This window comes from Thunnus thynnus, chromosome 4, assembly GCF_963924715.1.
Source record: "Thunnus thynnus chromosome 4, fThuThy2.1, whole genome shotgun sequence".
In the NCBI taxonomy this organism is placed as follows: Eukaryota; Metazoa; Chordata; class Actinopteri; order Scombriformes; family Scombridae; genus Thunnus; species Thunnus thynnus.
Window position 1 is genome coordinate 34,186,700 of NC_089520.1, and position 19,053 is coordinate 34,205,752.

The window sequence follows — 19,053 nt, forward strand, 5'->3', positions numbered from 1 at the left end:
TGCTGTACAATCCCAACTGGACTGAGTGTTTCTGTAGATCCAACAACTCCAATAGAGTGATGCATCCTCTCTCTAGTTGATCTAAATTTCAGGGTTTGCATTCTTTAGTAAAACTTTTATTCTTTTCATATCAATAATTTAAGATTATAAACTTAATAGTTTTCAACTGGAACCTCCAGTATTTGAATCAAGAAGCTAGTGAAAAATAAGCTGTGCCAAATTTACCATTCTGTTCTAACTGGCCAGCTTTATGTATCAGAGTTGTGTTAAGTCACCGCCGATGCAAACACAACATTTCCTGCTTTACTGCATCAAATTAAAAGCTTTTAAATAACTACATAATGGCAGGCTTTTATTGTGAAGAATTATGTTTATGTATTCCTCACTAAATTAGCAGAGCTTCGTTATGGACGCTAAAAAATGGTCGACACAACAACATATGGAGATATTTGGAGCTCTTTGTTCAGTGGATCAGTTTGATGAAGAGCTGCAGATGACCAGCACACCTCCAAGAGGTCAACTACTTTGCCCTAACCAACATTAACTAATTTTACTTTGCCCTGCTGTGTAATGGAGTCATGGCTCAGTGTGACTACCCCAAAACAATGGAAAAATGTCATAATGTTAGCAGAGCGGAGCAGTGAACTTGCGCACTATGTGTGGAGCAGATGTCCATATAAAGAAATCTGTCATGAGCTGACATCAGCTCAGGCTGAAAGTTGAAAAAACAGTTGGAAACTTAGCGGTCAGAGCAGTCTGAAGCCGGTGCTTTTTTCTCACAAGGATTACTGCTACATAAGTTTACCTCATTGTTTAACATGTCAGCCACTTTTAACATGTACAACATTGTGACATTACATATATGACTGAAAATAAGGAAAAGCATAATAGGTCCCCTTTAATCAACATTTAGATAAATAAAAGTATTCAGTAAATCAGGATTCAATAGCAGTGGATACACAATATTACAGAACTGGGATTGGGGAAGAGAAAACAGGATCAGGATGTCAAAATGTGCTACAACCATAGAGTGCACACGGAGTCCCTAGAGTCACACGATCGACCTGTACAAAAAGTGTAGATTAATTGACTGTCGCATGCTACACAGTCACCTATTGGCGTCTAATTTATTCTACATCTATAAAGCATTTGGAGAGCAACAGGGCTAGTCACTTGAGTTTTCACACTCGTGTCACATAAATCCAATAATAATAAATCCAACTAATAAATCAACTTTAGACCAACTTTACTCATCTTTAAAATACAGAGACTTGGCTTGAACTCTGTAAACAACAAGAATATATCAAAAATTGATAAGGCTATTGAATTGAACTATGAATATTTTACAACCCATCCATCCATTTTCGGCCGCTGCTTACCCTGTAAGGGGGACATTTCTGCTAAGGCAAGGTTTGTTTTTTCACAACCTTCCCTAATCCTCTGGTGTATCACAGCATGAAGCTGCCACGCACAACAAGCTGTGATGTTCCCAGAGGGGCTTCTACAAGATCTGTACCATAAATTAAAGGCTGTGGATTCACACACTTCAAAGACAACAACAACAACAAAAAGCTCACAAGCAACTAAATGTCTAGTTCCACTGGACAAATCATACTCACAAGGGTCTCACTTTGCTGGCTCTGTGTTCAAATGTGTGTGTTCATGTAGGCTGATTAACTACTCCCAATAAAAACATAATCATGGAATGTCACAGATAAACAGCTAGTCTGCCCACACACACACACACAACATGGCATCAGACAATAACAGCAGAGACAGTGGATGAGACAAAAGATGAACAAAAGAAGCAAGACAATACAATAGATGTAAATACACACTAACTGTTGGAAAGAATCAATGTGTTTTTAATTGGCTGTGATAATATAATTGTTCCACTAAATTAAAGCAAACAGTAAGTTGTGCCTGTGTATATTTATTTATATATGGATTATACCATGCATCATCCTCCTCCCCCTCTCTCCTTGTCTTCATCACTACTCTAAACCTCCCACATGGATGACAACAACAAAGAAGTGGAGGATGAAGAGGTGGATGAGGACCAGTATGAGGAGCAGTAAGAGGGAGTGCTGGATCGAGAGGAGGAATAAGAGAAGGACGGGAGTTTAATTAAGAAGATAGCAGTGAAAAGCAAGAAGGGAGGAAGAAGCAGAGTAGGCGAAGATGCAGGGAGGTTACAAGAAATGGGAAGATTAGAAAGACAAGGATGCGGAGGAGGAAAAGGTGTAAAGGGATAGAAAGTCAGAGGAAGAGGTGAAGGTTTGGAGAGGACGTCAAAAAGAAGATAAAAGAGTGAGGGAAGAGTAGTGTATTCTACAGAGTTGAGCTCTGACTCATCCGCTGCTGTACCTGGCTGTACCCAGTTGTCCCTGGTTGTCCCTGGCTGTACCTGGATGTAATAAGCGATACCTGGCTGTGCGCAACTTGACCATTGAAATCAAACTTTGCTGGATTCATGACAGCAGTCAACCTAATGGCAAATGTATTTTATTTTAACTCCAGGCCTGTAGTGGGGGGTAAACCCATCCACCTCCCAAATTCAACACAATTTTGAGTGCTGCTTCATGAACTGTCAGATTTTTAAAATCGAGGATTTTTAGATTTCCAGATTGAAAGAAGGGATGAGGAGAGAGGACATTACCTTTCCCTTTTCTCGCTCTTGAAGATGCGTGTCACTATTGCCAAGCAACCATTGTTTAAGTTGTTGTTTTATGCTATTGCAATGCTAAAGCCCAGCCTTTGCTTCGAGATAAAACCAAGGAAGAAGAAAGCTTTCCAGCCTAAAACCAAATTGAAACACTTGAAGATTGGTGAGCTTTTGGTCAGCCGACTGGGGCTATGCATTTTTCAAGGAGACCATGTCCTGAAACATATTCCAAGAAATCATGTGATTCCTGCGTTTTGACAAAAAGGAGTCCAGACACACACACCTGCAAGAGAATAAGTTTGCCCTGGCGACCGAGGTTCAGGAGAGATTTGTCCAAAACAGCATTGTTTGCTACAAGCCTGGTGCCAACATAACTGTGGATGAGCAGCTCTTTCCGACAAAAGCAAGGTTGCAGCTTCATCCAGTATATAGCAAGCAAACCCGATAAATTTGGTATAAAGTTTTAGCTCGCTGCTGATTTCCATCCAAATATGTGGTGAACGGTGTGCCATATCTGGGTAAAGACAAGACGCAGAGGCCAGGTCAGCAACTAGGAGACAGTATGGTGTTGAAAATGGTTGAGCCTTACCTGGGGAAGGGGAGGAACATCACCACCAAAAGCTTTTTTACTTCCGTGATCTGGTCAAGGCACAACAGGCCAAGAAAACCAGCCTGGTTGGCACAGTAAATAAGAGCAGACAGGAGCTTCCCCGTGCGTAAAGGAGCAAAGGAGGTGCTGAAAAGTAACAATGCAGCACTAACAGTCTATTAATGCAAAGCAAATAAAAACGTCTGCATTCTCAGCACTCATCACACAGGTGTTGCCATCACAAGCGGCCATAAGGCTAAAGCAGAGACAGTCACATACTACAACAGAACCAAGGTCAGAGTAGATGTTCTAGATCAAATTGTGAGAAAATACTCAGAGAAAGCACCCACACGTAGATGGCCAGTTGCTGTGTTTTATAATATCCTGGACCTGGCCGCAATAAATACTTCAATCCTGTTCAAGAAATGCACCAATGACAGGATGTCACGGGAAGAACTTCATAATGCGACTCGCAAATTAACTTTGCTCCGACCACGAGAGCAAAAGCCACACAGCTGATGGTGCGAGAGCCAGGACCCAGGCAGGAGCAGCAGGCAGGAGAGGAGAAGGCAGTGCCAAGTGTGGAGAAACAAAACATAGGACACTTGTTTCAAATGTCACAACGTAGTGTGTGGGAGCTGCACATGGAGGTTAGAGATTACCTGTGTTGACTGTGAGTAATTGATCCACAAGCATCGGTGAAATTGATGTGTGGTTTTGGCCCCAAAACAACCTGATACCTTGTTCAAGTGAGCCCGCTTAGAGGAGAATACTTTCATTATGATTTTATAGCTTGATATTTTCATTATAATTTTACAGCATGATATCTTTGGCTCACTAAAACAAATATTGGTTTACAAATCAGTTTATTTTCCCACAGTTTAGCTTAGTCAGATTAACTGTTATGTGTTTCATATGTGTCCATAAAGGTTTTTATTATACACCGAAATGCATATTGGTGATGTTTTTATAAGTTATTGTGTCCTAAGATCCCATTTATTCTTAGATTTGATATTGATTATTGAAATTACATGCAAATAATGTATGAATGGTCAGAATGGCTGCTGTGGCCATTCTAGTAGTTACAGAGTTCCGGTAGATTGAGTGCTTGTTAAAGGACAGCCTCAATAAGAAGATTAAAAACACAAGAAAGCTGCTATAAAATGAGTGATAGATCTTTCAATATAGTGACTAACACTACACAATTTATATATCACCATTAAAAAGTGTTCATAGCAATAATCACTAACAGTGACAGTTTCAGTTATGATGAAACACAAAATGCTATTGACTTAACTGAGTCATTCTGGCTTTATGTTTCTATATAAATGCCATTTACAGTCACAATTTACAGTAAAGACCGTTGCTTTCTCTCTGAATGGACGGAGCTCACAGCTACACTTGATTATGCAACCACGATCATGCTTAACTAAGACAGGATATTGTTGCTTCATATGGGGACTAAAAATACAATAACAGGTAATAAGCAGCCAAAATAAGTCAAAGAACTTAACACCAGCTGTACTCCAGAACAAAGTTTCATTGGTGAAATTGAATTTGTTTTTTAAAAGAGCTTGCAGGATGATGTGTGCTGCAGAGTTCAGCAGGTAGACAAAGTTTGTTAGCTTGTTCCTTCCTATTCATGTGTTCACTGAAGCACTGACATTGGATGTTCAAAAAAGAATAATTTTTTGCAATAGGTTGCAATTTTGTCACAGACTGAGTTTTCTCTCTTCTAGAATTGAAATACAGAAAACCACGACTGTGTTGGGATAAATGGTTTACTTCTATAATCATCATGATCATCATCATCAAAATAATGAAGTGCACTCAACGTGTGATGCATGCTGTTAAATGTAAGACACAGCAGCACTGGTTGCTGTCTTCCCTGGTTCAGCTTTTTTCATGCTCAAAGACAAAAATACAATATTCAGTCTTGTACTTTTAGTCTCCATGAACTATAGAGAAACATGAGAAATATAGTTACATCTTTAGCTGCTAAATGCTCCACTATGTTCACCAGCTAGTCTTTGATTTTATCCATCAGCTGTTTGGTGCAGGGCAGGTAATGTACAGTGGGTTTTTAGAGCTTCAATTGAAAACTGAAACTCAAACGAGGTTGATGATGAACCAAAAACAGTAAATTTGCAGCTGGTAAACCACAACAATGAACTCTAGACACTAAAATTCATCGCAGAGCTGAGGGGTACTGCACAGTCAGGTGATAATTCTCTGTGGGTTCGTCACAACAAACAACACATTATTCACATTACTCATAGTCTTTGATATAAAAAAACATTAATTAGTGCAGTTTAAAAAAAAACCCAAATTCACTTGAGGCTCTTCCTGTCTGCATGCCAAAGTGTCCTTGAGCAAACACTGAACCCCAAGTTGGTCCCAATGGGCATGCCTGCGCTTTGCCACCATTTATTAGCAACCATCCTTTATTCATTAGCGCTGCCATGCCCCAGGCTGTTATTTAAGACTTTGCACTTATTTGAATACTGGCTTTTGTATGAGAATTTACAGTAGTCCCCTGAAATGATATGAGTGTGTATGTGTGTGTTGGGAGTAGAAAGAAAAAAAAAAGTTTCCTGAAGAAATTTGCACATGCTTGCTTTAGTTGAAAGACATTGTAATGCATGTCAGAGAGCTTAGACACCTCAGACAGCTCCAAATGTAAGCTCAGTAGAGGTATCTATTTAACTTACACGACTCCCCCCAAATGAGACAGTTACATCTGAATTGGCTTATCCTCACATATAATAAATTTATCTTAATGAACACTAACAAGCACCTTAGTCAGAAGTTTAAGGGTTCAAACTCTACTATGTTGTTACTTGAAGTCAGACAACCTCAGCTGTCAGTTATAGTACAGACACCTTGTTAATAACTGCAACCAATTAGATTTTTATACGGCGAGTAAGTGGTGATGTAATTCTGTTCCAACCCGATGCAATACACACCCACACATGTTAAATATGGAAAATGTTAAAGAAAGTGTAAACAGCAGTTTCTCAAATACAAGAGGAATGGACGGGATTGAATGACAGACAGTTTCCATGATATGCTTATCACACCTCCTGCTTCCTGCCACCTCAGATATTTTCTATTCGTATCCATGATATGCATACACAAACAGCTGGCGTCCCATGATGGTGACATATGCATATGAAGCATATGGAAATTTGCAGATTTTATGTATGAGAGACATTATGTATGAGTGTGTGTGTGAAATAGTGTGTGTGCACATGCATAATTGTGTGAGTTTGAACACATATAGTACACATTTGTCTGTGTGTGTGTGTGTGTGTGTGTGTGTGTGTGTGTGTGTGTGTGTGTGCGCGTGTCTCACCGAGCCACCTGCTGGATGACAGGAGCAAAGTTGGTTGGGCCGTACAGCTGAACACTTCGCAGGCTCTGGAAGTAAGATTCAAGTACACCTTCGATCCCCACACAGTTTGGGTTTTCTATATTTGAGTTCTGCAAGAGAGAAAACTCAGTCTGTGAGAAAACATTTAACATATTGGAAGGAAACCAATAAAGATTTATTTTTTACTGTATGGGTTTTGTCTTGATACATTTTGCTCATTATCTTTTTGTGACATTTCGTTGACTTTTATACCTTAATGGCCCTAAAATATGAAAAAAGAAAAAGGTTCTGTCTCCAAAGTCTTTCTCAATTTTTTTCTATATGACACCAATCAGAGCTAAGAATGTACACAGAGGGACCGACATTGCTAACGTTAATGCTGCTGTTAGCAAAAATGTATGCAATTATTATAAACTCTAGAAAGTTACTGTGACTACTTCAGAGATGACAGCAATGAAAGCCAAACTGTTAATATGAAGAAATCAGAGAGACACACAGCTTTCTAGCTTCTGGTTGCAACATTTCAGTGACCTAGTGCTAACTCTAACATGCTCATTATTATTGTTGTTGTTGTTGCTGTGCTTCTCTATGTCTCTCTCTCCTCCCTCTTTCTCTCTCAGCTAAACTGGTCAAGGCAGATGGCCTCCCACCTAGAGTCTGGTTCTGCTTGAGGTTTCTTCCCATTAAAGGGGAGTTTTTCCTTGCTCATGGGGGAATGTTGGGTCTCTGTAAAATAAAGAGTACATAACAGGGCCTATGTCTGTTTATAATCCATGTACTGCTGCAGACATAATAAAGACAGACACATTCAGAGTACAGACACTGATAGTGATGACCCTGCAGCTTGTCCAGGTAAAAAGTACAGAAGTAAATTTGAAGAAGAACTGCTGTGGTCTCTTGCTGCTGTAGCTCATCCACTCAATGTTTAGTGCTTTCAAAGATGTTCTCCTGCATGGCACTGTTGTAATATCTGGTTATTTGCCAGAGCTGCTGGCTGGAGCTACAGTGTTTTGCACCATTCTCAGTAAAATCTCAGTAGATCAGTGATTTCTGAGACACTCAAACCACCCTGACTGGACACCAACAATCATTCCACTGTCAAACTTTTTCCCCATTCTGATGTTTGGTCAAAACAACACCTAGGGACGGGGTTTAATAGCGTTTTATTAAATTAAATTCCAGTATCGAACCTCTTAGCAAATGTTATCAGGTTTCAGATTTAAAATACTTAATTCCTGCAAAATCAGCTTTGCAAATGTTTCTTGACCTCAAAGGATACACACAATGAGTTTTGGTGAGCAACACTGATGTAAACAAAAACTGAATTTATTTACAGGAGAACTCCACAGGGTGCCTTTAATGTTCTCAATCTGTACGTACAACCTGAAAATGAGATGCGCAGCCTTATATATGAAATATTAATTATATGTATCTGACACATTCAGTAAACAGCTGCAGCCTGCTGTACTTGCTGTTTCACATCTATGAAGCTGATCAGATTACAATGTCAATGTCACATGAATCAAAGTTTAACTGAGAGATTCTTAAACTGACGGAACACACAGTTCACTGGCGGTGGTACAGTGCTATTACAGAGTGATGTATCTTCTCATAAACTATCTTTGTGTGAATACAGACAGCAGCTGCAGAGAGCACATTAACCAGAGAACTTTTTATTTTAGCCGTTACAGGATTAACATTAATAACTACAGCTGATCTAATCTGCCACCACTGACACTGACTGACTGACTTCACTGACTGCCTCGGTCATTTTAACCAGCATCATCAACAGTCAGTGTGTGCTAAAAATAAGAAGTTGCAACCTAAATGTTTCGCACACTACTCTTTGCTAGTAAAGAGTGAGGATAAATGATAGGTTTGATAAGAGAGTCCTGGGATGTTGCTGATCAGGAGGTGGATCCAAAGTAGAACCCATCCCAACAACACCTGAACCTCTTTACCATGTCTCCATGCTTTTAAGCATTGACTCGCTGCCACACAATTGGTTGTTCAGATATTTGCATTAACAAGCAGCTGTACAGGTGCACCTAATGGATTGGCCATTGAGTGTGTATGATGATTTTCACTGCAGACATTTTGACTTGTTGCAGTAGGAAAAGCACAGGTGTTACTGATAACATAAATGATGGCTCTGTCCTCTTCAAGTGTCCCAGACAGACAAATATCTCCATCGCTAGAGCCACATCTCTGACATGCTCGTATGCAGAATAAAACACAGCCGATATTTTTCACATAACTGTCCACAGAACACGTGCTTTGAATTCCGACAATTGGATTTTCACATGACACCTCTGTATCTGATAGAAGTCACACTTGTCTGAATCACTCTTGCGCTTTGTTCTGCCTGAGCTCGTCAGCTCTTACGCCTGTATGATTTAGACAAGCATGTGTCAAACCTGTGAGAAGCTCCTTCATCTCTTCCTCTAGTGGAAAGAAAGATAAACTGCGAGATGAGAAAGATCACATTTCTCAGGTTAAAAACTGAAGAATAATTGACATCTTAACCCTCATGTTTCTGAAAAATCCCCTGACACACAAGTAGTGTCTTCACTTTCTTTGTCCCTCCTTGAAATACTGTCCCTGTGTCACTGTTATAAATGTGCAGTTCATCACAGTTCATCACAGCCGTTCCTCATCACTGCTTTGAAAAGCTGTTTGCTTGTTTGGAGACACACTTCAGTCTCTCTTCTTTAAAAATAAAGAAATCTCCTTGATCCGAATGAATATTCTTGTGTTTTTGTACATTACCTCCTAGATAGTTTCTAACGTATTATCTTAATATGTTGAAGTTGAAGCTGGTGTGGAAATCTGACTGAAAGACAATGGGCCTCATGCAAGAACATTTTCCTCTTTATATCAAAAACTTCTCATTTTTCTGTGAGGCTTACTTGTGTACAAGTGTTCCAAGTCAGATTCAGCAAACCTTTATAACTGCACAAACTTGTAAATAGCTTGTTTCAACTTGACTGCCACCTGCACACAAGTATGTAAATGAAGTTAGAGGCCAAAATTCCAAAGTACGAGGAAATTGATGAATGTCTCTTAAATCATTCGTATGTACCATTTGACGGTGAATCTGTTTGTACGGTTGCTTCTTGCACGAGGCCTGTTGTGAGCTGTGGAGATATGAACAAAACTGATGTTTGTCCATTGGTTTCAGCTGGTGTCTGTTTCACATTAATGAAGAACTACAGAGGTTATTGTCAGGAAGACTAAAAGTCCAACAATGTGTCCCACTTCTGTATAGAGTGTACTGTACTATGGAGTACACACTATCTCTTTTCCACGACAGGAATTTAACACCTATAACCTGGAGCTTCCCCTAACCTGAATTTGTAAGAATCTGTAAGGTCTAGGTTTTAAACCAGAACATTTCAGATATATGTCACTGAAAAGGCAAAACCTCATGTTAGTGGCGCTTATATAGATTTTCTTTTACATTTGAATGTCAATATTGTTCACCCTTGTATTGTGCTAGTAAGGGGCAGGTAACTTTTGCATTTGTGGGTCAAATATGACCATTTTTTTAAATTCACCACAAAACACTCAAAAAACTATTCTTTTTACCCAATATACTGTTTTACATCATAATTAACTTGTTATCAATTCATAACCACAAAATCTACATTTACTTTTTATTATTTTGTGGTCCAATGGCTACATGTCCCTTGCTGGTGAAAATCTCATCAAACCAAATCATCAAATCATCAAAAATAGGGTAAAATCTGAACCACACAGAACATTGGTTTTTAATAGTATGGCATGCAGCAATTAACTGGATAATATTTATGAAATATTTTAACTTGAAATGGGTCAAATTTGACCCAAACACGGTAGGAGGGTTAAATCATTAGAAGAGCTCTACCTGCAGTAGAAGTTTCATAAAACAGATCAGAACTGAACAAGCCAGGCTGCTCCTCGATTCTTTCCTCAATCTGATGATGGAGATTTGACAGTGAGGAATCTGGTCAAGAACTGACTGATGGATATGATGCGATTATTTTATTTAAGAGAAAATAAAATATAGCCATGTAGTGTTTGGTTGTGCTGTTCCACTGCTAGTAGAAAAAATTGCTTCTTACATGATATTGAAAATGCTACTGAAACATTACTGGGGATTGTAATTAAGATAGTAATATACTCCCAAACACTACATACAATCTACAGTTTATACTAACAAGTGCATAACAAGGCAGCTAAACACGCATGAGATATTCTGAATCAGAATATCGTCTGTGCACTGAAACAAACTTCCTATCTAAAGGTTCCTGGCGGCTCTGTTATGATAAAGGCTGATTTTGTTTGCATAGTATCACTCATATTCATACTGTAGCGAAGCATCTCTGTGCTGATAGGAGTAGAATCATCCAACATGGATTTGCCACAGCGTTTGCAGAAGACCAAATGATAGCGACACATTATTAAAATACTGGATACTGATGTTTATTTTGCAATGACCTGAAGATGACAGAATGACAGAAGCTGAGAACAGCTAATCATCTTCTCTTTTTTCTCCTTCAGGTTCACACACACACACACACACACACACACACACACACACACACACACACACACACACACACACACACACATTGTCCTGGGTCACTACATAGATCACTACATAGACTTACATTAATTTCCTTGAGACTTACCATAACCATTACTTGCCTAACCCTAATCACTGACCCAAAAATCTGCTTTTTCCAAATTGGGGACAAGGCTTTTGTCCCCAATTAACTGGTCTTTAGTTTGTAAAAAAGTTTTAAAAAGTCACCTATGACAGACCCACACACACACACACAAACACACACACACAGGCACATACACACACACACCCTCTGGGCTTTTCCTCAATCTCCCTCCAAGAATACTTTTTAATTATTTCCTCTGAGACTGAAGTTTTTGTTTAATAATATGTATTTCTTTAAAGTATCAAAAACAGATTCAGAAGACGGTGTTAATTAAGCTCTAACACAGAGGGGCTATGCAGTGTCAAATAATGCTCCTGAAAGACAAATATTTTATCTAATGTCCTTGTGAAGGCTTCAAGGTACACTGACTCTTCATTTATTGTGAAAGTGAGCTATATAAAATGCCATATTCTCATATGTTCGTTATTAGGAGATAATATATACAAGAGTTGTTGGTTAATTAGTTATTCTGACCCTAATATGAACATGGGATGTGTCTAATTAAAGGAGCCAGCCTCACTTTCTCATTTCAAATATAAACATTATATCTGCACAAGTTGTTATCTTACTGTACTCATGATCTGTCCTATGTGAGCCATACATCATGAGACAAAACACTAAACCTTTACATTTGATGAACTCTAGATTGCTCAATGTGCTTCTAGCAATTTCCAAACAATACATTCATAATTAAAGTTGCCTTAGCATGGCGCAGCACAGGGATTTGTCACGCTGAGGTGAACTCTAATTGAGAAAGCTGATGGAGCCGTCGCTCACGTGGAAAAGAGGAAAGTTACACAAAGTGATGACTCCAGACAAGCCAGATGCTGATGGTCTCGTCCACCACTGACTTCTGACTGGGAGGGGGCCCGGAGGATCATGGGATTTGACAAACATGATTGAAAATGACAGTTTCAGGTCAGAGAAACTTGGATAAGAAATGTCTCTAATGAAAGATCTGAGGCGTGTCATTGAGGTGTTTACACCCTTATAAAAACATCTGGCTGCATCACCATCTTCTTAAAAAAAAATCAATTTAATTTAATCTTATCCTGCAGCCTTGGAACAGCAAATACATATCAAACTCTCCTCTTTTTATCTTCTCTCTTCACTTTTCTCTTGTTTCTTCTTAAGTAACTGTCCAGGGAGGCAGTTGTTTGGAATCCAAGGGTAAATCATTATTTTTTCATTTTGCTGCTCTGGTAATTGCTATTGTTGCCGTCCTATTGACTGGCAATGCTAAGCTAAGCAGTGCACCATCAAAATGTCTGTGTGTCTGCTCTCTATTCTTTCTCCACCACTCCATCAAACAGAAGAACTTCTATTCTCTCTGCGTGCAGCATGATTCACAGTGTTTTCTTCCTCCCACCTTTTGTTCCTTTCCTCTGCCTCAGTCATCCACTTCACAACACTACTCCACAGTGCTTACAGCTTGTGGGATTGTGCAACCTTTCCTTTCATTGACTTAACAAGCTGTGCTCAGCTGAATTGGTGCATGTTGTTCGGTACATTGCAAGGCGTACTTTCACAAAGCTAAATTGGGTTAGACAGGCAGAGCATCTTGCTAATTTGAATCAGTAACATGAACAAACCTAAATAACAAATTTGAGCTAGTCGTGCATGTTAATGAGTGCGTTTACATGCGCACAAGTATCCTGCTTTTGATCTTATTCTGGATATGGCATGACTCTAACAGTATCCAGGTTTCTGATCCTCTCTGTCCAATTGTTGCCAGTTGTTCCTCAACATCTCAGCAACATCTCTTATTTCTCTACCAACAGAGAATGTTAAGAAACCAGAATCAAGCACTTATTTGCCACAGTATCCTGGTTTCTATTGGAGTACGCCAGGTAGCAATTACGTCCTGCAGAGACTGCAGGGCAGGTCTGGACTTCCTCCGGTAGAATCCTTTTAAAGTTCATACTAGCTAGCCATTTATCTCCTTACAAAGTGCATTATATTGCAGCATGTTATGTAATAACAATAACAATAATATGTAATAATAATGATATTTACAGTCTGTTCACTCAGCTGTATTTGCTAACAACAGCTGTGGGCAAAGTTAAAGGATAATTCCGATTAATTACAACTTGGATCTTATTTTTGTAGTTTTGGCCATAATTCGTTTTTGTAATAAAAGGGAATGTGGTGACATCACAACAACAAAGTTAGACAGGGCAATAAATGTGCAGTCAAACAATCAGACAGGTTGTAATTAAGCTGACAGTTTATCAAATGATCCAAACTTCTGCATTTGGAGTAAAACTGAAAGTGAGCCTGCCTGAAATGTCATTACTAATCTCTTATTGCATAGGAAAAACTGTGTGTGTGTGTGTGTGTGTGTGTGTGTTCAACTACAGTAAATAGTGATTTTAATATTTATCACTAATAGATTTGATAGTCGAAACTACAAAAATAAGATCTGGCTTGTCATTTCGCTTATATCCAATTCATCTCCAGCTAATCCAAACTAAAGGTGGTGTTAGAGTTTTTTTTTTTGTTTGTTTTGCTTGATGCTCCTTTTGCCTTGACAAAATATTTGATTGCATTTTTATTTGCCCAGTCAACCTTGAAGAAAGTCCAAAAAGGAAGTGGGCTCCACATGGGTGGCCAGCAAGACGTTACATCCGACAGATGGACACATTTCACATCCTGGCAGTGATTTAATCAGAGCTGACACATGTGAGCCATAAATAAAACCTTACGCAAAAAACAAAGTCAAGTTGGCAAACTTTCGAAGCTATTGCAAAAACATGCTGAACATGTAAAAACAGAACTAAAGTTAACTAAAGTCTCTGTTAGTCAGTATTCACACAGAGACAACAAAACTACTCTCCTTTCTCTCTGTCTCTCCATCAGTGTCTCTTACCAGTGGGAAGGCATGGGAGATCTTGCCGTCGGGGGGAAGTTTGGCTCCAAAGCCGTAGGCTGGGAAGAGTTTGTCACTGTCGTAGTCCTGGATGATCTCCCCCACAGCCTTCAGCGCCATGGCGTACGCATTCATCTGGTAGGGACTCATGTAGTGCAGAGAGGTGGGCTGCGAGGGGTTACCTGGAGAGAAAACACCATCAGACACAAACACACACACACACACACATACAATTCAAAGAAGGATTTTAAAAAGCTAGATAGGTTATGAAGCATGCAGCAACACTGACATAACCAAGCACTTTTTAGCAGGGCTTGGCAAGTAATGGAAAAGTTACCAAAACTGACATTATGACTTTCTAACTGACCTAATTTCAGTCACATTGATATGTTCGATACATTTATTCCATCGTACAGGCTGTCGCCGACTGCTTTAATCCACCTAAAAGTACAACAACCAATTTAACCCTATAAGCCTGAGTGCACAACCAGTTAGAGTTTGCTGTGTGGGCTCCAGTCTAACTCGGATAGAAAAAAATGACTCAGATGTAAATGTCAGAGATGTCCACTGAGTGTGTGTGCAGATGAGAAAGAGCCGATACAGAAAAAAAGAGGCCATGTTGGTTGTATAAGTACACTTAGGTATCAGTGTATCCGGGACAAAACAAATCTAAATGTAAATACTTTTGCAAAATAGTGGAGACAGAGAGATGGTATAGTTGCATCCCAGGATAGGCAGTTGTTGCCAATGAGATGGCTGTCGGAGCGGACTCACTGTAGCAGTAAACCATGAATATATGTGAATGTTCAGTATCAGCTACAGCTTGTCAGAAAATAAACGCTACAGCTCCTCAAGAACCAAACAGAGTTCCTGATTTTTGTTTACCAGCAGCTGAGATGCTGTGAAGTGACAGGAGTTAACCCTGAGGTCAGCTATGACCTCAGCCCTGGAGCAGTGAAGCATTCCCGACCACAGTCTGAAGCCTGACACACGTTGTTTAAAGTGTTTGTTACAATAAAATCACTCCAACCCCTAAAACAGTGGTGGGCAACTTTTTTTCCCAGAGGGCCATACTGACTTAGATAAAATAAGTAAAGTGTCACTCATTGGACAATTGATTTGAAACACGAAGCTGAATTATGTTAAACTATATGAATTTGGTAGACATGACAGATTGCTTTACAATAGGATATTTGCCAGCCCTGGGTTCTTGTTTCAAAAAACAAGAACTTGCTGCGAGAAAATGTTGACTTTTTTTTTTTTTTTTTTTTTACATCTGTAGGCTATGTCGATCTGGTGTACTCTGAAGTTATAATGAAAAGATTACTTAAATAAAACAACCCACTTAAAAGCAGTATCAATTTTTAAATTAGCCTACATGTCACTGATGAAACACATTGAATTATGTTATAAATATAGACTCAAGGCAGACTGTTTTACAGTTATCAAAATTTAATATTTACCATTATAGTATATACCTGCATCAATGAATGAAGAAAATATTAATATTCACAGACACTCATTATGAATAAATACAAGGTCATACTCATGAATATATACATGGATTCACTTTACTCAAATCTCAAATGTTCTGTTATTACTTATGTAACTGTGTGAGACTGTTTTTACTTGTGTAGCTAAGTCAAACTTTAATAAAATTGCAGTACATACCTGTATCACTGAATGAAGAAAAGATTAGGCTTATATTTACTATTTATGAACAAACACATTGTCTTATACATGAATACATTAATTCATTTTCTTTTCTGTTTTACTTGTGTAACTGTAACTAACCAATGAATTATAACTGTAAAATATTTGACACTGTGTATTATGAAAAGCATATTTTGTTCGCACACATAAGTGGAGCCAAACAAAATAAGCATCCTCTGTGCCTGCCTGCGCATGTTCCGAAACTGTGGTTCCTTCAGTGAGCCACAGAAGTTGTCCAGTGTGGATGGAGTGAACTTTTGATTGAGAGCCTGGTCCCACTGGATGTCAGTTAGTTCAAGTTGCACATCCTGGGGTGCTTTCTTGCAGTCAAATGAAAAGAGAGAGGACACCAGCTCTAGTTCTTGTTCAGTCTTAGCAAAGTCGGAGAAAGGCAAGTTGAACTCGGTGTGGAGGTCTATGAGAGTTGAGGTGTATCTGTCGGTGTGGCAGGGTGGCACATCCATGGTAGCCAGTGTTGGGAAATGTATGAAGCACTTGTTGGCTTTGAGCGCTCGCATGTATGAATACAACTCATGCATGAACATATTCTTCCCCTGCAACTTCAGATTGAGGTTGTTCACATGGCCCATTAAATCCACCTCAAATGCCAAGTCAAACACTACTTCTCGTTTGCTGAGCAGCGGTGCCCTATCCAGCTCTCATTATACATCCATGGGTGACAATGTTGATTTCGTAATTTAACCATGGCGTAACCCTAGATTCATGAGTATAGGCATGGCTGTAGCCATTGCTATTTCACAGTATGTTTTCAGTTCATCAAAGTTAATTGTAACATTTTGGTCGCCTAAAAAAGTCTTGTTCAGCATTTGGTTGTACTAAAAGACCCTCTAAAGAGTCAGTTTTTCTGGTAAGTACATTTTGTTTTAAAGGTTCTGTATGTAGGAATCAGAAATTTCTACTCATTGGTGACATCTGTGGCCGTTAAATGAGGTGCAGTCAACATCCTGGTGCTTGCGGCGTGAGACTATTGCAGGTGATGTCTTTTTCCTGGCTTACACTTCTCATAATTACATAATTAACGTTGTGTCGTGCACCGTGTTTCAGCAAAGCATCTCAATCACTACCCTAACCACCACCTAATATCTGCATGGTGTTTCCAGTCAGATTGCACCATGTCTGTTGTGTTGTTGTGTCGTTATTCTAGTTGTTGGTTGACATTAGCGAGGGAGAGGCAAGGCACTTGGGAGCACGCAAAAACGTCGCTTCCGTTAGACTTTCAGGCCCCGGTCCTTCACATAGAAATCAGTTCACAGGCTGTTACAGACAGCCAAGAAAGTTGGGGAGGGTCTCATTTTTTATGTTACATTACAACCCGTTCACTCATTGGCAATAAAAAAACATTAATACATGTAAATTGCTCCATAATTCTACATATAGAACCTTTAATGGCTTTAGGCCTGTTTTTCACTTGTGAAAATTAGCTTTAGCATTAGCATTATCACAGTTAACCATAGACCATAAATACACTATGCTAACCAAGCTAGCAGCAAGCGCTAGGATTAGCTCCACGCTCTCGTCCAAATATGGTCACTTCTGGCTCCAAAATTCCAAGATGGTGATGGTCAAATCCAAGATGGCGACTTGGGTCAAATTGCTAAACTTGAGGCTTCAAAACGGCAGTCCACAAACCAAATGGTGACGTCACAGTGACTACGTCCATATTTTATTACGGTCTATGCACATGACATGATCAAGTTGCAACACAGTTTTACACAGGGATTCCTGGTGAATGATGCAGTGTAGGCAGATCAAATCTGAGTTGGGGTTGTCCTCTTTTGCTCGGCCCTATATCCTCCACAGGACCCTGATGTTCTTCCTGGTGAGGTCCGGAGATCCATCAGAGGTCACATTCAGCAATTTAGTCCATGGCAGGTTTAGTCTCTCCAAACATCCTGACACCCTGTCACAGAGGTCCAATTCCCTTGTCCCGCACATCGACTCCCTGCCAAGAAATTCCTCTGCCCTTTTTGATAATTCAGCTTACAACTCTTTATCAATCACTTCCACACGATGAGTTACTATGCGACCAGATAGACTTCTGTTTTTCGAACTGAGCTTTGTTGTCAGGACACAGTATGCTAACTGCCTCTACCATGCAGTCATTCAAAAATTCACCATCAGAGAAAGGCCTGCTCTGTTTCGCAGGCTTGTGTGACAGCATGTAGCTAACTTTCATTGCCGATTCTTGGATGGTCGACTGCTTTGTAAAAATATTCTGCCTGGCGATTAAGTTGGAAGAAAATTTCAGGGTTTTTTCTTCTCATTCCAACGATGACATGTTTGTGGCATAGCTGGCATGCTTGGTTGAAAAATGTCTCTTGATGTTGTATTCCTTGAACACCGCGATACTCTCTTGGTATATCAAACATACTGCCTTTGAACTGACAGGGCCCTCCGTTGGAATTGAGTTAAATAGCAGTAGAGACTCATTTTAAATTTATTAACATCATGCTGCCTTTTATTGATTTTTGGGGGGTTGTTTTGTTTATTTGAGGATGCTGCGGGGTGCAGAGATGGTCCACAGGCCGGTTCTGGCCCTAGGGCCGTATGCTGCCCATGTGTGCCCTAAAACATCCTACTAATGAGATAAACTAACAGATGAGATGAAATAACAGAAGCCATAAAATTGTTATTCAAATCTATTTATAATATCATTTATTTTGATAGTTGCAAGATATGTGAAACAGTCATATTTTACTTTGAATTTCCTGTTTCAGCAAATAAATGTTACTCAGAGTCATAATCCATCATTTTCTGTTTATTGTTCAGTACAAATAATTAATAAGAGCTTCACTGTGGGGACGGAGAATCTTGTGCTCAGGTGTATTTAATAAATATCTAATTAATCATTACTGTGGTAAATGTGGCAATTAAAATATTAATTTTAGGTAATATCACCTAGCCTTATCACTACATTTTTCTTTTCAGTTCCTTTTGGCCAAATTACCCAGAGGTACAAGAAAATACAAATGTTTTGCATGTTCTACACTGATAATATGAATTCTCATTCAACTGAAATGTTTGATTTTAATTATAGTTCAGATTTTTAATTAAAATTAATTCATTAGTAAATTTATTGCAACTGTCTGTTACTCAGAAATCTTTTATTGT

At 39.2% G+C, this 19,053-nt stretch overlaps 1 protein-coding gene across 2 annotated transcripts in view; it reads right to left on the reverse strand.

Moving 5' to 3' along the window:
* Positions 1-19,053, reverse strand: part of LOC137182141 (copine-9-like) — a 173,469-nt gene that overhangs the window by 25,885 nt on the left and 128,531 nt on the right. For both annotated transcript variants that reach the window (XM_067588442.1, XM_067588441.1), the window contains 2 exons: positions 14,209-14,390; positions 6,610-6,737 (listed from right to left, as the gene is read on the reverse strand). In XM_067588442.1, the coding sequence (XP_067444543.1) occupies positions 6,610-6,737; positions 14,209-14,390 (310 nt within the window). The remainder of the gene's footprint in view (positions 1-6,609; positions 6,738-14,208; positions 14,391-19,053) is intronic.